At 44.4% G+C, this 15,375-nt stretch overlaps 1 protein-coding gene across 1 annotated transcript in view; it reads left to right on the top strand.

Annotated features, from left to right (window-relative positions):
* Positions 1–14,418, top strand: part of LOC138591112 (signal-induced proliferation-associated 1-like protein 1) — a 39,259-nt gene extending 24,841 nt beyond the window's left edge. The window contains exons 6-21 of the mRNA XM_069661631.1: positions 82–185; positions 470–627; positions 4,168–4,747; positions 6,041–6,315; positions 6,424–6,681; positions 6,793–6,936; positions 7,013–7,161; positions 7,303–7,385; positions 7,563–7,975; positions 8,821–9,018; positions 9,594–9,756; positions 11,013–11,214; positions 11,497–11,646; positions 11,812–11,932; positions 12,216–12,294; positions 12,487–14,418. Coding sequence (XP_069517732.1) covers positions 82–185; positions 470–627; positions 4,168–4,747; positions 6,041–6,315; positions 6,424–6,681; positions 6,793–6,936; positions 7,013–7,161; positions 7,303–7,385; positions 7,563–7,975; positions 8,821–9,018; positions 9,594–9,756; positions 11,013–11,214; positions 11,497–11,646; positions 11,812–11,932; positions 12,216–12,294; positions 12,487–12,630 — 3,221 coding nt within the window. The 3' untranslated portion in view covers positions 12,631–14,418. The remainder of the gene's footprint in view (positions 1–81; positions 186–469; positions 628–4,167; positions 4,748–6,040; positions 6,316–6,423; positions 6,682–6,792; positions 6,937–7,012; positions 7,162–7,302; positions 7,386–7,562; positions 7,976–8,820; positions 9,019–9,593; positions 9,757–11,012; positions 11,215–11,496; positions 11,647–11,811; positions 11,933–12,215; positions 12,295–12,486) is intronic.
* Positions 14,419–15,375: the final 957 nt, after the last annotated feature.

Here is a 15,375-nt window from a genome sequence, read left to right as displayed (position 1 = left end):
CACAGACACCACGTGTGAGAGTGATGGATGGCAGTAATCGTACAATAAGTCTCAACAGTGTTTTGCTATTTTCCCCTGCAGCGGATTCCACAGGTACTCACTCGCTGTACACGACTTACAAGGACTACGAGATCATGTTCCATGTGTCGACTCTGCTGCCTTACACACCCAACAACAAACAACAGGTAAAGACTGAGAGCACAGCCTTTGTGGTACGGTATTAGCTGTCTACCAGGAAACAGAAAACCCCTTTGTTTGAAAACAGTTGTACCAAAGAAAACCCTGAAGAAAGGGTGTACCAGTTAGAGGAATGCATGATTTGACTTGTGATTGAATCGTGTCCAACTTTCATTCTAAACAAACTTTTATTGTTTTGATATGATATGAGTTATGTGTTTGCTATGACTTTGCTTTAAGAGTTAAGACCCATACTCCTCTGATGAAGTCTTTGTTGTCTTCTAATGATTAGTTGCTGAGGAAGCGCCACATAGGGAACGACATAGTGACCATCGTGTTCCAGGAGCCCGGTGCTCACCCCTTCACCCCCAAGGCCATCCGCTCTCACTTCCAGCATGTCTTCATCATCGTGCGGGTGCACAATCCCTGCTCAGACAACACGTGCTACAGGTGGGTCTTTGTATTCAACCAGCAGAGATAAAATCACCGTACTAGATAACCTATTGCGCTTTAAAGTAACAATCTGGGACTTTTTCATTTAAATAAATGTCTGGTAAGTCACCGATCTGTCACCGAATGAGATAACACAATGGTGATCGAGCCTATAGCCCACTGATGAAAGCGGTATATAATATTATTATGGACTGGGTGTCTGTGGCAACATTCATGGAAAAAATCACAAGCGGTGCCCAGTTAGTGACGTGTTTTCCATCCTGCAGCAATGATTGGTCTGCCAGAGAGGGTAGGCGGAACTAAGCGGCTGCTTTTCCGGTCTCTGTAAGCATTGAGAGGAAACAGTAATCTACTATGGCTGAACAAACAAAGAAAAGATCGATGACTACAGATACAACTTCAAAAATAAGAGACAATCCAAAGAAAAAGAAACTAATTCGACGTTCAGATGAAGGCAAACAGTCTACAAATAGAAGCGAGGAAAATCAAGAGTTAGAGCCATGGCTAAGGAAGCCAGCCGTAGATGTCTGGTTAAATTGGGAAGAGTGCTCTTGTAATTACTGATTAGCGCCAGTGGGGGTGCTCAAGAGCACAAAATGTGAAATCTTCGAGATTGTCACTTTAAGGTGTTGAATGGAAACGCGCCCGTTCTTCTTCTACACATGTATACATGCTATGTGGTTTGTGTTTGTCAATAAAAGTACCAGAAGGGAGGAAGAAAGAAAGTAAAAGCATGTGTGCTGAACAAAACCTCTTCCTGGATAAGTACAGGTTTAAAAAATCTGACAGCCCACAAAAAGCCTCCGAAAGGTTTCCAGTTTACCGCCTCAGAGGATTCTGAGTTTGGAACTGTGACTGACTCTGAGGTTAAGGTTAGCCCACCAGCTATGAATATATATGACCGTATCTGGAGACATAGGAGGCTAATTACAATTTTAAGTGGGCCAGACTGACCAAACCCTGTAGCCATGTTGAAAAAAGCCTGGTTTTAACTTCCTATCTTTTTATAGGACCCTTAAAAGCTGTACACTTCCAGCAGGTAGCTGCAGTAGCATTAAGACAAAAGCATTGGCTGGAGGGCATGGCTCAAATATAAAAGCCTGTTTTTGAACCGCCCCGTCTTTCACATTTTGTGTGTTCATGTCCGGAAACATTTGTTTGATTATAGTCAAATAGTTAGGCTCTGCTGAAGCTGTCGAACTGATTGGAGACTTTGTCCTCTTCTCCTCCTCGGGCTGATTCGTGGCCTCGTGATGATCAGACTGCAACTCTGTGACACTTTTTACCTCTTTCTCATGCTCACTTGCACACAGTTACACACACACGCACACACTTTCCCCTCGTGCACGCTAATTCACTCACTCTTACACACACTCCTATAATACAGGCCCCCTTCTCCCCCCCATCCCCCCCCTCCTCTCTCTCCCTGCCACTTTGCCTTTGGGCAGCATGAGCCGGAATGGTCTGAAGGAGTTAGCGCCATGCACATGAAGTGCTCTCTTCACCCGGACATGCATGTGAGCGGGGAGGATTGTTGAGAGCAGAGTCCCCTCAGAGCTCGCAGAGTCCGACTCGGGAGCGGACGGGTCAGGCCAGGCTTCTGTCTCTGAGATCACACCCGCCTCAAATTTGGGCTAATTTATTTCGAGTCCCTTTTTTTTTCTTCTGCCCGACAAGTTCCTGTTTTTTTTTCTTTTGACCAGCTACTGCATCCCCATCGACTGGTGGACGCGCTCTTTCAGCTTTCTTTTTGCCTAAAGGGGGCATCTTTCAGCTTACAGGCTGGGAAAAGAAAAAGGTTAACATGCTGGTTCTCCTGGTTTGCTTAATGGATGAAATGAAGAAGCGCGGGACACAGATTCCTTGAGGACAATCTTGGAACCCCACCCAGAGACACAGACACACCATCAGCTTTTTGCGACTTCTCATATTCTGTGATTCGTAGTGCGACATGTTCAGACTTAACTCCTGTGTTTCCATGGATGCTATTCCTTGAGAAGTTCTGGGTGCAAACAAGAGAAAACAAGGATACAAGGATTCGAGTCTACAGTCTCTGCTTGTAGCTACAGAGCAGAATCGAGTTATCATCGACCCAGGGAATCTTGTTGTCGCTTTGCATTGATTGCGTCAATCATTCAGGATAGTGTGCAGTAATACTCTGAAGAGCATGCGTGCTTTTTGGTGAAACAAGGAGGTAAGTTTTGGGTGTTTGCGTTGATGTTTGGCGGTTGTGGTGTGCAGAGCAGATTAGTTCAGTGATTTGACTTTGCAACTCGCTGGCTACCAAGATCTGTGGATTTCAGCGAATCACTAATCACATATCTGCAAACAAACACACACTTGTCACACTCACACAGATTCTTACACGCACACAATCTGGCTTAAAAGTTGATTTCCGACGAGGAGGCATTTGTTTGTTTTGATTATTGCTCACCATTCCACACAGCTGTCTTTATATCTTGTGTAAGCCCATGTTAATACTGGAGTGTCTTTATGCCTCTAATCTCTATTAATAAAAAGTATGCTAGGATTTGTTGAGTCATCAAGATATTAATAGCCTGTTTTTGCCTGCTGCTGAGATTTGGATAATGCTCAGGTCATATTGAGCCACACCAGAGCATTAGGGGAGTGAGTGGCCCGGGGCCAGCGGGGGGGGGCTAATCTGCTGCTTTCAACCGCTGCCTAAAAGTCGCACGGGGCCAGCGAGGCAGATTGCATAACTAAACCTTTGTTTAGGAAACGCTGGCTGTTTGTGTTTGCTAGCTCTGGCTGCAGCTCTGCCTGCTCCATACTATGATGTGGCAGAGAGTGGCAGCGTGTCCGCCGTGGGAGCGAGCGGGCCTGTCAGCTGTGATTGGATGTATAGTATTTATACGGCGGGTTTAGTCAGGCATGCTTTGCAACATTTCTGCTAAGGGCGATGTTGGCGTTATCTGTTTAATGGACTGGATGGAGACTTGTCAGAACTATCACATCAGCTTATTTAAGACATGTCTCAGTGTGCTTTTAATGTATATGCTGCTGACTGTATGTATGTGCCCTTATAGCCTCCCTATAGGCGTCATACAGTGGATATAGACATGCCAACTGATTTGACAGTCCAAGCACGACTTCTTAAATGAATTTGTCCATTTTACTATGAACAACAGGTAAGAGGAAGCATTACCTGCACCTGTTCACTAATTTAGAGTAATCCAACTCAAGGGCAGCCTTTGTGTGCAGGTGGAACAGGAGCAGCAGAGGGTAACAAGAGGAGAGGCTGGCCCGTAGGAATTCTGACGCCCTCCTTTATACTCACAAGTGAAACAGGTCAAAGGCAACAGTATCCTCAGGGAAGCTTTGTAAAGATCTCCACCATGCGTTTTTATAAGCACATGTGCTGTTTGTCATTGCAGTGTAACCTTTTATTCCCATGGAAATAAGTTGTTAACTTTAAGTGTCTTTATCCCACCAGGCTACATTTGTGTGCAGAACATCTTTTTATGTTTTGTGCTGCTTTTCGTCCTCAAACCCGTCTCCTCTTATGTTCCTCTGCAGTGTGGCTGTCACGCGTTCCCAGGACGTCCCCTCCTTCGGCCCACCAATCCCCAAGGGCGTGACCTTCCCCAAGTCCACCGTCTTCAGGGACTTCCTGCTGGGCAAAGTCATTAACGCCGAGAACGCAGCCCACAAGTCAGATAAGTTCGGCGCCATGGCAACGCGCACACGGCAGGAGTATCTGCGGGACTTGGCAGAGCGTCACGTGACCACCACTCCAGTAGAGCCCACAGGGAAGTTCCCCTTCATCTCTCTGGCGCACAAACGACGGGAGAAGGTGCGTCCGTACAGCGGGGCGGAGCTCCGGAGCCTGGGGGCGGTGACCTGGCAGGTCCACGCTGAGGATCAGGTGGCCGGCGCTGAACGCGAGTGCCTGCTGGCCATTTCAAACGACTTCATCATCCTGTTGGATCAGGAGGCCAAAGCGGTCGTGTTTAACTGCGCCACACGTGATGTGATTGGCTGGTCGACGGGGAGCCCCGCCTCCATGAAGATCTACTACGAGCGCGGTGAGAGCGTGTCACTGCGCTCCATCAATAACAACACGGAAGACTTCGGAGAGGTTGTCAAAAGACTGGAGGTCAGTGGGGCAGCACGACTGTCTATGACAGTATGTCTCATTAGCACACACCATCTGCTGCTGTATCAGAGGTTACACTGAGCAAAACACCCGTCTCTGACAGACAGCTTGTAATGAAGACACACAGTCCTTGTACCTCTGACTACCTTAATGTATACTGCTTTTATCATTATATTTACATTTTAGCTAGACATCTGGTAACTTATCCAGTACAGATAACGACTAACACTGAAGAATAAAACATACATTTGTAAATGAAGCTACAAGCGACCAGTGTCTATAAGGTCAAAGGTCACAGCACGTTTGTAGAAAAACAGTGCTATTGAGGTTTTTAATTGACAATAGTGACTCAGTCCCTCTGTTCACTCCCTTGACGACACACAGTGTTACTTAAAGCTGAGAGCTGAGTATTGTTGATGTTATTATAGCAACATCAGGGCGCAGCTTCTAATTACACAGTCACCAGAAAGCCACAGCTGTTCTGTCGACTCTATGATTATAAATCATGCTAAGCATCATACATAGTAATTTGGTGATATGATATCATTACTGAGGTTTTCAGAGTGCTGAAGGTAAGACGAGGCTTTTTGGTGAAGCAGTTAAAAGATACTTCTGACACTGTGGCCGGCTAGCTGAAAGATTGACTGTTGCCTGCTACCTGTTCTGGCATGAGGCCTTCTTTGTTAAGCAGAAAAGTGTTTTTATCCACTTTTGTCTTTATTGTCGACCTCACATCATGCATCAAAAATGTAGCCACCTGGAAGTCAACTTCTGTGATCTGCTCCTGGGCTGAACTAACAAATATTTACTTTTCAGATAACTTCTCACAGGTACAAGAAGAGCTAGACGGAGTGTCTAATGGCACTAATTATCATGGGAGTGTACAGAATAATTTAAATTAGAGTGCTAAGTATTCATAGTATGTGACTAATATTAATGCCTCAGCTCAGGTGGGATCAGCTCACGTGTCAGATGCATTTTAAAAGAGGTGTTTGTTTCTAAAAGAACTGTACACTTTCTTTGAAGGGGTGTGCATAAGACTGACATGACACCTGTCATGAACATGAATGAGTCCTTATGAATGTTCATGACTGTTGTCATTAAGTGTCATTGCATTAAAAATGACATAATTGACCGAATGACAACAGTCATGAACATTCATAAGGACTCATTCGTGTTCATGACAGGTGTCTAATGCACACCCCTTCAAAGAAAGTGTTACCAAAAGAACTATATCAAATGCATTTCTTCTTCTGTTTTCTCTGACTCGTTCTTTCATATTCTTTCCTTTAGCTGTTGACCAAGGGCAGTCAGACCACAGAGATGACGCTGCGCCGCAACGCCCTGGGGCAGCTGGGCTTCCATGTTAACTTTGAGGGCATCGTCGCTGAGGTGGAGCCCTACGGTTACGCCTGGCAGGCGGGGCTGAGGCAGGGCAGCCGATTGGTGGAGATTTGCAAGGTGTCTGTAGCCTCTCTGTCACACGAGCAGATGATCGACCTGCTCAGAACATCTGTTACTGTGAAAGTGGTCATCATTCCCCCACATGAGGACTCCACACCTCGCAGGTAGAGTTGATATAGATATGATAATAGGGACATAATAAATGCAGATGTCTGTGATGTTTTGAGGTTTTCCTTAACTATTCTGACCGTCAGCACTTCATGTCCCAACAGAGGCTGCTCGGAAATCTACCATATGCCGCTTGTGGATTACAAGAACCACAAGGAGGGAATGCCCTACGAGTTAAAGTTCCCCTTCCGCCCTACGAACAACAACACCAAGTGGCCGCGCACCTCATCCAGCCCTCAAACGCGTCCTGCTGGCACAGGGGGAACGCTCATCAAAGCCCCGCCTCCAGACTTCAGCGACCGCAACTCTGCTCCTATGCCCCGAAGTGTGTCCAGCGACGGGCGACCCCTCAACCCTAAAAGGTAACAAAACAATTCTAATGCTGTCATTAAACGTGCAGGCGCACTGAACAAACAGCTGTCTGGCTGCGCTGCACAGTTTGCCTTTAATGACACACTTTTGCATCATTATAGATATTCCCCAGGGAACGACAACTACGCTCTCGCCTGCTCCATCGTGATGGGTCGCACTATGCACAACACAAACTCCCCTGCCACCCTCTCCTACACAGACAGCACGAGCTCCAACCACTGGAGGCAGAAGTCTATGCCTGATGGGTAAGTTTTCCTGTTAGAGGTTTACATGTGCTTAATTACCTGACTACATAGATGACCGTCCTTGTCTCCCCTCCAGGTTTAATAACAACTGCCAGTCCCCTGTGACATCTGTGAGGCAGGGGGCAGGGGAGGGGGCCAATGGGAACAAAGCTTGCTCCGGTGTTGGATGGTCCAGACCTGGGGAGGGTGAGGCGGCCAGTAGAACGGGGGATAAAACCAGTGCTGGTAAGAGGAGCTCAGGTTAGCAATAGCATTAAATATAACACAGGATACAACACACTTTTATTTCCCCCTGTGGGCTATGACTGCTACTTTGCTATCACTTGTCTGCAAACCTCATTACCCATATGTCTTTGCTTCCTACAGACACTGTTGTTTCAAAGGCAGTGATCCCTCGATTACAGCTGTCTGAGCAGAGCGGCCACATATCTCCTAACAAAAGCAGTAAGGTGAGGTGGAATCAGCAAACACCACACTATGTAATTTCCTGGCTTCTCTGTGATGGCAGGTTACAAGATGATGGAAGAGGGCTTTTGTTAAAACATCAGCATAAAAAAGGCAGTGAGATGAGGAAATGTAACTTTACATTGAAAGAATACTAACCAGATTTCTCCTTCTCTTTATAGCCTGATGGTCCGTATTCATCCAGCCAGTCAAGCAGCAACACGCTCTCCAGCAACGCCTCCAGCTCCGCCCACAGCGACGAGAAATGGTACGAAGTCGGCTCACGTTCAGGCGTGCGCAGCGATCTCGAGCTCAACGGCTATCTTCAGGGCACCGACAGCGGCATCGACGCCACCTCCTTCACTGCCACACAAAGCAGCACAGCCTCCTCCACCGGTGCCTTCAGGGCCAAAGACAAAGTCCCCTGGCAGGACGATCCGGCCGGCAGCCAGAGGGCCGCAGACACCCCCCCTCCGACGCTGGACTCTCTCGTTGCAGTCGGAGGCAGCGAGGTCCCCGCGAAGACTCCAACAGCCCTTCCGCTCGTCCCTGATAATGGATCCTACAGCCTGAGCGACGCCGCCTCCCACTCCAGGTGTGCTGCTCTTCTGTTGCACTCAGCTGGAGGCAGCTGAGGAATTTGTGCCGTCGCATCAATGTTTCATTAAACAGACAGTGATTCATTGTAGTCCAGATATATACTTGGCTGTCTCCAAAAGTCTGCGGTTTTGCATTAACAAAGGGAAAGAGGAACAAAAAAAATAACCGTGTGTGTGTGTGTGTGTGTGTGTGTGTGTGTGTGTGTGAGGTTTTGCATTTGTATGTGTCCCCGTCTCTCGGTGCCAGGGTAGAGAGGCAAACTTAAAGTTGCTAGAAATGCAGACTGTGAGCTCAGCACTGTTCCCCCTCTTCTAAATCCCACTTCCTTTGAATCAACTGCAGCTCCTCTTCGCTCAGCCAGAAATAACTCAGCTCCACCAGACCTGTACATTGGCTGCTTTGTTGTATAGTATGTGCATGCACATGCACGCTCACACACAGACACAAAACTTTCTGTCTGAAAATTCAAACTAGGATGAAAACTTATTTGAATTCTGTGTAAAACAAGAGCAAGGACACTGTGTCCTATTTTAATCTATAAATTCATCAATTGATGCCATCTGCAGAGATAGTAGGAGAAATGGTGATGGAACAGGTTCACTAGTGGGCTTGTGAGGTTTTCTGACAGTTGCAACTACAAGAAATGCTTGTCAGATATTAATGCTTCATCCACCATGTTAATTAAACCAGGACTAAAATTATATTACGCCACAAGTCCTCTAACGTATCTGTTGTACTTTACTGCCACTTTTGCAGCTACTTAATCTATCCTTAATACTTGCATATTTTAAAAAAAGTCCTTTACAAACACAAGTCTCACCTCCCTCTCTCTTTCTCCAGCACACTCAGTTCCGGACACTCAGGGAGTCCGATGTCGCCACAAGACGAGGCAGCAGGTAGAGCCACCTCGCCTACATCCCAGGACTCCCCGGGGACCAAGAGTTTCTACCCCCGTCAAGGAGCGACCTCAAAGTACCTGATAGGCTGGAGGAAACCCGGAGGAACGGTCAACTCTGTGGACTTTGGCAGCACTCGCAAGTAAGATAGGAATAGTTTTTACTAAACATCTGCGAATGTTTAAAACCGAGTCTCCTGCAGTGCTGCATGTGGTGACAATGATCGCTCAGTTTAAAAATGCGTCCTGCTGATGGTGGTGTTTATGGTTGAGAGACTCTGCAAAGGACTAAATGTTTTGGCCCACTGAGTGCTCACAAAGTATTAGTGTATTTTAAATTGGCCGACACTGCCACCATGTGGAGTAGCTGGGCTTGAAACTTTTTATATGTGGTTCCCTGAGAAGAGTGACTAAACATAATTGCCCTTTTTTATTCATTCATATGTGTCATTGTTTGGCCCAGAGGGTGATTGCATCATTGTGGTTAATGGCAGCTGTTCACACTGTACAGCTGCTCAGCAAACCACAGCTTTCCCTGGTGAAGCAATAAATGATTAAGTGTCTCGTCAAAGGCGAGTTAACATGATTCCCATCCATTCTCAGAAGTTGAACTGATGACCTTTAATCACAGACATGCTTTGTTACAGTCTTGTCTGCTAATTTTCTATAGACTGTGTTGTTTGGATTTAAGAGGTGTCTTCCTCATCTTTATCTCCAGACGGCACCAGAGTGATGGTCTCCTGGGCGGTCAGCCGCAGCTCAGGGCCAACCTCCGAGGCGCCCAGTCACCCCATCGGCACACAGCCAAGTCCAGCCTGGAAGAAGACTTGAAGAAGCTCATCACACTTGACAGCCCTCCACCCACTTCAAATGAAGAGAAGGTACTTAGAAAGACTGTGCTGTACTTGTCTAAAGGATAATAACTTAGTAACATAGTCTCAGTGATTCCTGACCAGGGGGTACTTCTGCAGTTGTTTAACTCGGTTAAACTAGGCTTCAAAATAGAAATTATTTACAAAAGCTGCCCATCACCTTGAGTCAACTGTAAGATATAAACTCAAGATTGCAAACAAGCAGGTGAAAAAGTTAGCTAGCTAAAAGTCATGGATGAAGAGCTCAGTACAGAATAAACAGTTGAGAAAGCCACAGTACGAGTAACGGATAAATAGTTGAACTGATCAGCTAAAAGGCTTTTTTTCCAGGTCGGCAAAGTAATGGATTCAACTGAATTAGCGGAGTACCTTATGATAATACAGTTTTGAATACTTAAAGACTAAATGCACGAAAAGTAGTTAATAAATACTTGAAATGTTAGCAAAAAAATAACAAATAAATATATTAAATAAATACTTGAAATGTTAGCTAAAAGTAACAAATAAATATATCAAATAAATACTTAAATTGTTAGCTAAAAGTAACAAATAAATACTTGAAATGTTAGCTAAAAGTAACAAATAAATATATCAAATAAATACTTAAATTGTTAGCTAAAAGTAACAAATAAATACTTAAATTGTTAGCTAAAAGTAACAAATAAATACTTGAAATGTTAGCTAAAAGTAACAATTAAATATATCAAATAAATACTTGAAATGTTAGCTGAAAGTAACAAATAAATACTTGAAATGTTAGCTAAAGTAATAAATAAACATTTTAAATAGTTAGCTAAAAGTAATGATTAACATGAAAATGTTGTAAACAGTTTAAGTAGTTTGCCAACAGTAGTGGATAAACTAATTAGTTATCTAAAATAATTATTAAAAGAGTTGTTAAGTAACGGATAAAGGGCTGAAACACCCAGCTTCTGCCTCTCCAATTTGTCATGAACTATGACAAAGTTGAGCAAAGCATTCTTTACATTAACAATTCAGTTGACTTAATCAAATGTTGTTAAATTATCCACTTTTAAATTGTTTCTATCCAGCCTATAATCCAGCAATAAGGACATATGTAGATCATGAAAGATAAAGGGTTTGTGGGTACGTCTGACAAACAATACTGCCAACTATAGACAAACTAACATGTTCACTTTGGTTGTATTTTAAAGTGATTCTTTCAGCTGAATACCTTCTGCAGCATTCCCCACTTTGTCTTAACTGAGTCCTGTCACTTGTCTTGTTTCCATCCGTCTCTGAAGCCATTATTTCCAGGACCGCCGCCCACTCGTCGCTCCCTACAGAGAACCCTGTCAGATGAGAGTATTTACAGCGGGCAGAGGGAGCCGTCCTCCAGCGGACAGCGCGACACGCCCACTGACCTTCTATTCAGCTGCTCCACCATGCCACGCTCACCCACCGCACGCCATGGAGCGAGCCGGAGAGCATCACACAAATCCCTGGGTGAATCTTCGTTTTTTTTTAGCTGATCTAAGATGAGTTGAGAGTGTTTTACATATTGTTCTGTGGACCCTTTTTTTGTTATAAAGCAGGATTATGTGATGTGTAATACATAGTAAGTCTTCAGATAATCTCAAAACAGAAAATAGACATGCTTGAAATAGTACCTACAATCTCAGTTTCATGTAGCATTATGTTTGTTGCTTTGTCCTCTGTTATTCTGTCATGGGAGAACAGATACAAATGCAGTCCAGCGTGCTTTACTTTGATGCTTCTTCTTCCCAGGAGACCTGTCAGCCCCTGAGAGCTCTGAGCTGGAGCAGGAGAGGAAGAGGCAGCAGCTGCAGGACTCTGCCCTCATGCCCCTGCCTGACTCGGGGGCAGATGGCCCGCTTGACTGGGCCCACCTGGTAGATGCTGCTAAGGCCTTTGAGGGTAGGCACACGCCATGTTTCCATCCCTTTCTCCAAATCATTGGAAGTGAAGGTTAATTACTTGTCGGTGGAAGATGTAACCAGACTCACCAGAAGATGGCACTGTTGGTCTGAATTTGTTCTCTCTCCAGGTCTAATAGTGTCTTTTTAACTGTGTTTTATTCAGAGCAGAGGCTGGTCTTCCTGGCTGCCCTGGAGGAGAGCTCCATGGCTGAGAGTGCAGCAGCCGCCGCCAGCCCCCAGCAGGCTGAGCCTCAGGCAGCCCCGCTGAGACAACCCTCGCCTGGGTAAGAGGCCTCAGGTCATGGCCTGAGACCAGTGTTTGCTTTAATCCACTGCTGTCCAGCACTGTGCCATGGAAGACCCTGCAGATTACACTTTAATCAAACACTACTGCAGCTGATACCACTAATTAGACCTCCACTCTGTTCGACCGCATGCTAAACAGTTCTAGAAGATATATGTAGAGTATTAATCCTCGAGGGCATCTATATTAATGAAATCTTCTGCAGCTTCACTCTGAAGGTTCAGTGTTTGTCCCCGCTAACGTCCCGCTTGTCCTTTTTCCAGAGAGACTCCAGCCTGCCTGATGGGGAAGGTCAGCCAGCTGGAGTCGATGGTGAAGACGCTACAGGAGGATTTGAAGAAGGTGAGTTATGGTTCAATAAGAGGGAGAGCGAGAGACTGAAAAATTGAATTACATGCAACATAAATGCCACTTACACAGATTTAGACTGACAATATGTGATATATCCGATTTATTTTCCCATGTGTTATCCAATTCCTTTTTAATGTCAGGATGTAACATCAGATTGCTCACACATGTCTTTGTCTCCACCAGGAGAAGGATGCTAAGACGTCACTGCAGGTTCAGATCCAGAGCCTGCGAGAGGACAACCAGCGCCTCCTGGAGGAGTCTTACAGCGCCTCGGCCAAGCTCAAGAAGTTCACAGAGTGGGTCTTTAACACCATCGATATGAACTGATGCACGCCCCTGCCGACTGCTCGACATTAGGAGTTTGACCACTACTCAAACGGATCTGATCTCGTTCGTGCTCATAGCTTATAAAAACTCACAACATGAGCTGTTTCTCTTGGGCTTTACAAACCAGTGCCAACAAGGACTTATGTCATCACCCTAACTCAGCCTTGAGGATCTGTGGTGTGATCACCTTGAAAGACTTTTTGTGGAAGAAAAAGGGGAATAGGAGAAAAAAGAGCAGTGGTGCGACTCAGCATGTCCCTTCTGTAGAATTTCACAGATGCGATGGTTTGTGTCTAATTTAATGGATTGTTGGTATCCCCGCATGTCAGAGACGGCAAGATGTTGAAACTAACCTAAAGGGATTTAAAGTTACTGTCCCCATTTAGCTCCCAGGCTAACCTAAGTGAGAGGATTTCCAATTAAAAACCTGTAACACAAATTAAATTGTGTTCATCCCCGCTGTGAAAATAGTCCCTCGCTCCTCTGATAGAGGTTGAAACTTTCTAAGAGTTACGTGACAGTGTGTTGTTTAATAATTGCTGTTTACACATTCTTCAATTATTCAAATTAAGTGTAAAAAAAACGATTATTTTTTCTTACTAATCAAAGAAAAAAGAAGCTATTTGAGATGATGTCATCCCCCATAACACACTATGCTTTATTGGTAGCAGATATCAAAGGTAGACACGGACAGGTAGACCCTTTTGCGTAGCACATAACTAAAAAACACTGTAAGGTCAAACGCCTGTCTGTAACGCCTTTGTAATAAGATTGTACGAGTGTATCCGATGTTGTATTTCTAAAGGGTGAAGAGAAAGTGAACCATGTATAGGACTACCAGTCACAAGCTGATGAAAAGAATATATATTGTAAAAAACACAGAATATTGGTGCCATAAACACAGAGACTGACTGTTCAGTGTATTCAGATTATTGTAAATATATAATGTTAACGTTTATTTTCTCACCTCTGCCCTTGATATAAAATATATAAAGAGTATTTATGACAAAGAAGATGGATAACTGTTGAATGCAGAGAGAGATCTGCAATGTAATTAATATGGACAATCTCCTATACGAGAGAATGAGTTTCCTCTATGTATCCTTAAAAACAAACAAAGCTTTCAACAGGGGAAAGCTAACTCTTTAGCTAAAATGCTAATCTTAAAAGTCCTGACATTTTCCCACCTTTCTTGCTACAGATTGATTGACAGCGCCACCTAGTGTTGACAACATGTAAAATGCTACATGGATCTGACCCCCTTCTCCAACCATGGCATGCTATAAGGCCTAATCTGATCCTTAAATCTCTCCATAGATTAAATCGGTACTGTTTCGTATATGATTTCATAGTGACATATTGTGTAACTCCAGCTACAGACTCCTCTGTAAATCTGCTCGTCAGCCCGACCTGAATCTTCTCTGTAGACGACCAAACAAAAACCTTATTTAAGCCTCATATTCCTTTTGTACTCTGAGACTGTGCGACTATATATAAGGAGGATTTGATATTCATCAGAATTTGCACCTTCATCCTTATTTTCTAAGATTACTTCTGATGTGTTTCTGCTTTATTGGCTAGGATGTAGTGGCGAGGACCAATATGAGAGATAAACAGACAGGACAAAGACCATGAGCCAGAGTCAGACCTGTGAGTCCCGGGCCCCCCTAGCACAGCAGATCGCCCTGCACCTTCATCTTAACATGTGTGACAGCATGTGAATCTGTTTCCATTGAGCTGTGATGTGTAAAAAATGTTTATATCTATTAAAGATATTTTGTTGAATTACACCTCGTCTCACTGAGTGGTCTTTTTGCTTTACACGCCATTAATATCATAAACGACACGTAAATACAGAGGATGTAATCTACCTGCTGGGGTCATCTGAAGGTCATTCCACAGTAAATGGATACCTGTCAGTGGCCTGGCAGGAGGTGGCTGCCTGCTGTTCTATTGTGATTAACAGAGAGCTGCTGTTTTTCCACTTAGGCACGATTACATGAAGCAGTCGCCCTGACAGAGACGAGCCAGGATCAGACAGAGTGATGGATGAGGATAACCTGAGAGACGCCACGGTGACGACAGGGTGATTATGGAGCCAAAAGAATGACTTCAGTGTGTCTTGCAGACTCACAGCTACACTGCACGGCTCACTTTTTTCACCATGTGTTATAAAACTCCCACTTGTGAAAAGGTGATATTGATAGGTTGAATTGTTCTCTCTGTCTATACTGGCCTTGAAGATATTGTATGTGATTCTAATGAATGAGAGAGACAAATCTACAGTCCATGATCTGTGTTAAGATTGCATTTATAACTAAAGCTAATATTTGACTTCATTGGACCGAGATATATCCTGTGTGTTGGAGTCGGAGTCTTTTCAGTTTAAAATGACCTCTTTGCTTTACCACAGTGATGAGCTGCAGTACAACCATGCCAGCAGCGCTGTGTACAGCAGTGCTTTGAGCTGTATATTAACTTCAGCATGCAAACGTGCTCACTTTGACTGTGCTAACACTGATATTTTATATATACCAGGTTTCTTTTACCATCTTATTTTAGCATGTTAGCATGCTTCTGCTAGTTTAGATATAAATTCTGACTTGATAATGAGGTAAGATGAAACATCACAGGATCTGGGGGAATATCTTCAGTTGATATTTTCATCTTCATTGGAATCAAGATTTCATGCTAATGGAGCCAATAGTTGTGATATTTTAGCTGACCAACCAGCCGACATTACTC

The sequence above is a fragment of the Semicossyphus pulcher genome, unplaced genomic scaffold (genome assembly GCF_022749685.1).
Source record: "Semicossyphus pulcher isolate SPU_LCO1_2020_fin unplaced genomic scaffold, fSemPul1.0.p SCAF_14, whole genome shotgun sequence".
Taxonomy (NCBI): Eukaryota; Metazoa; Chordata; class Actinopteri; order Labriformes; family Labridae; genus Semicossyphus; species Semicossyphus pulcher.
The sequence above is the reverse complement of the archived record's forward strand: the minus strand, read 5'-3'. Positions and strand labels throughout refer to the sequence as shown.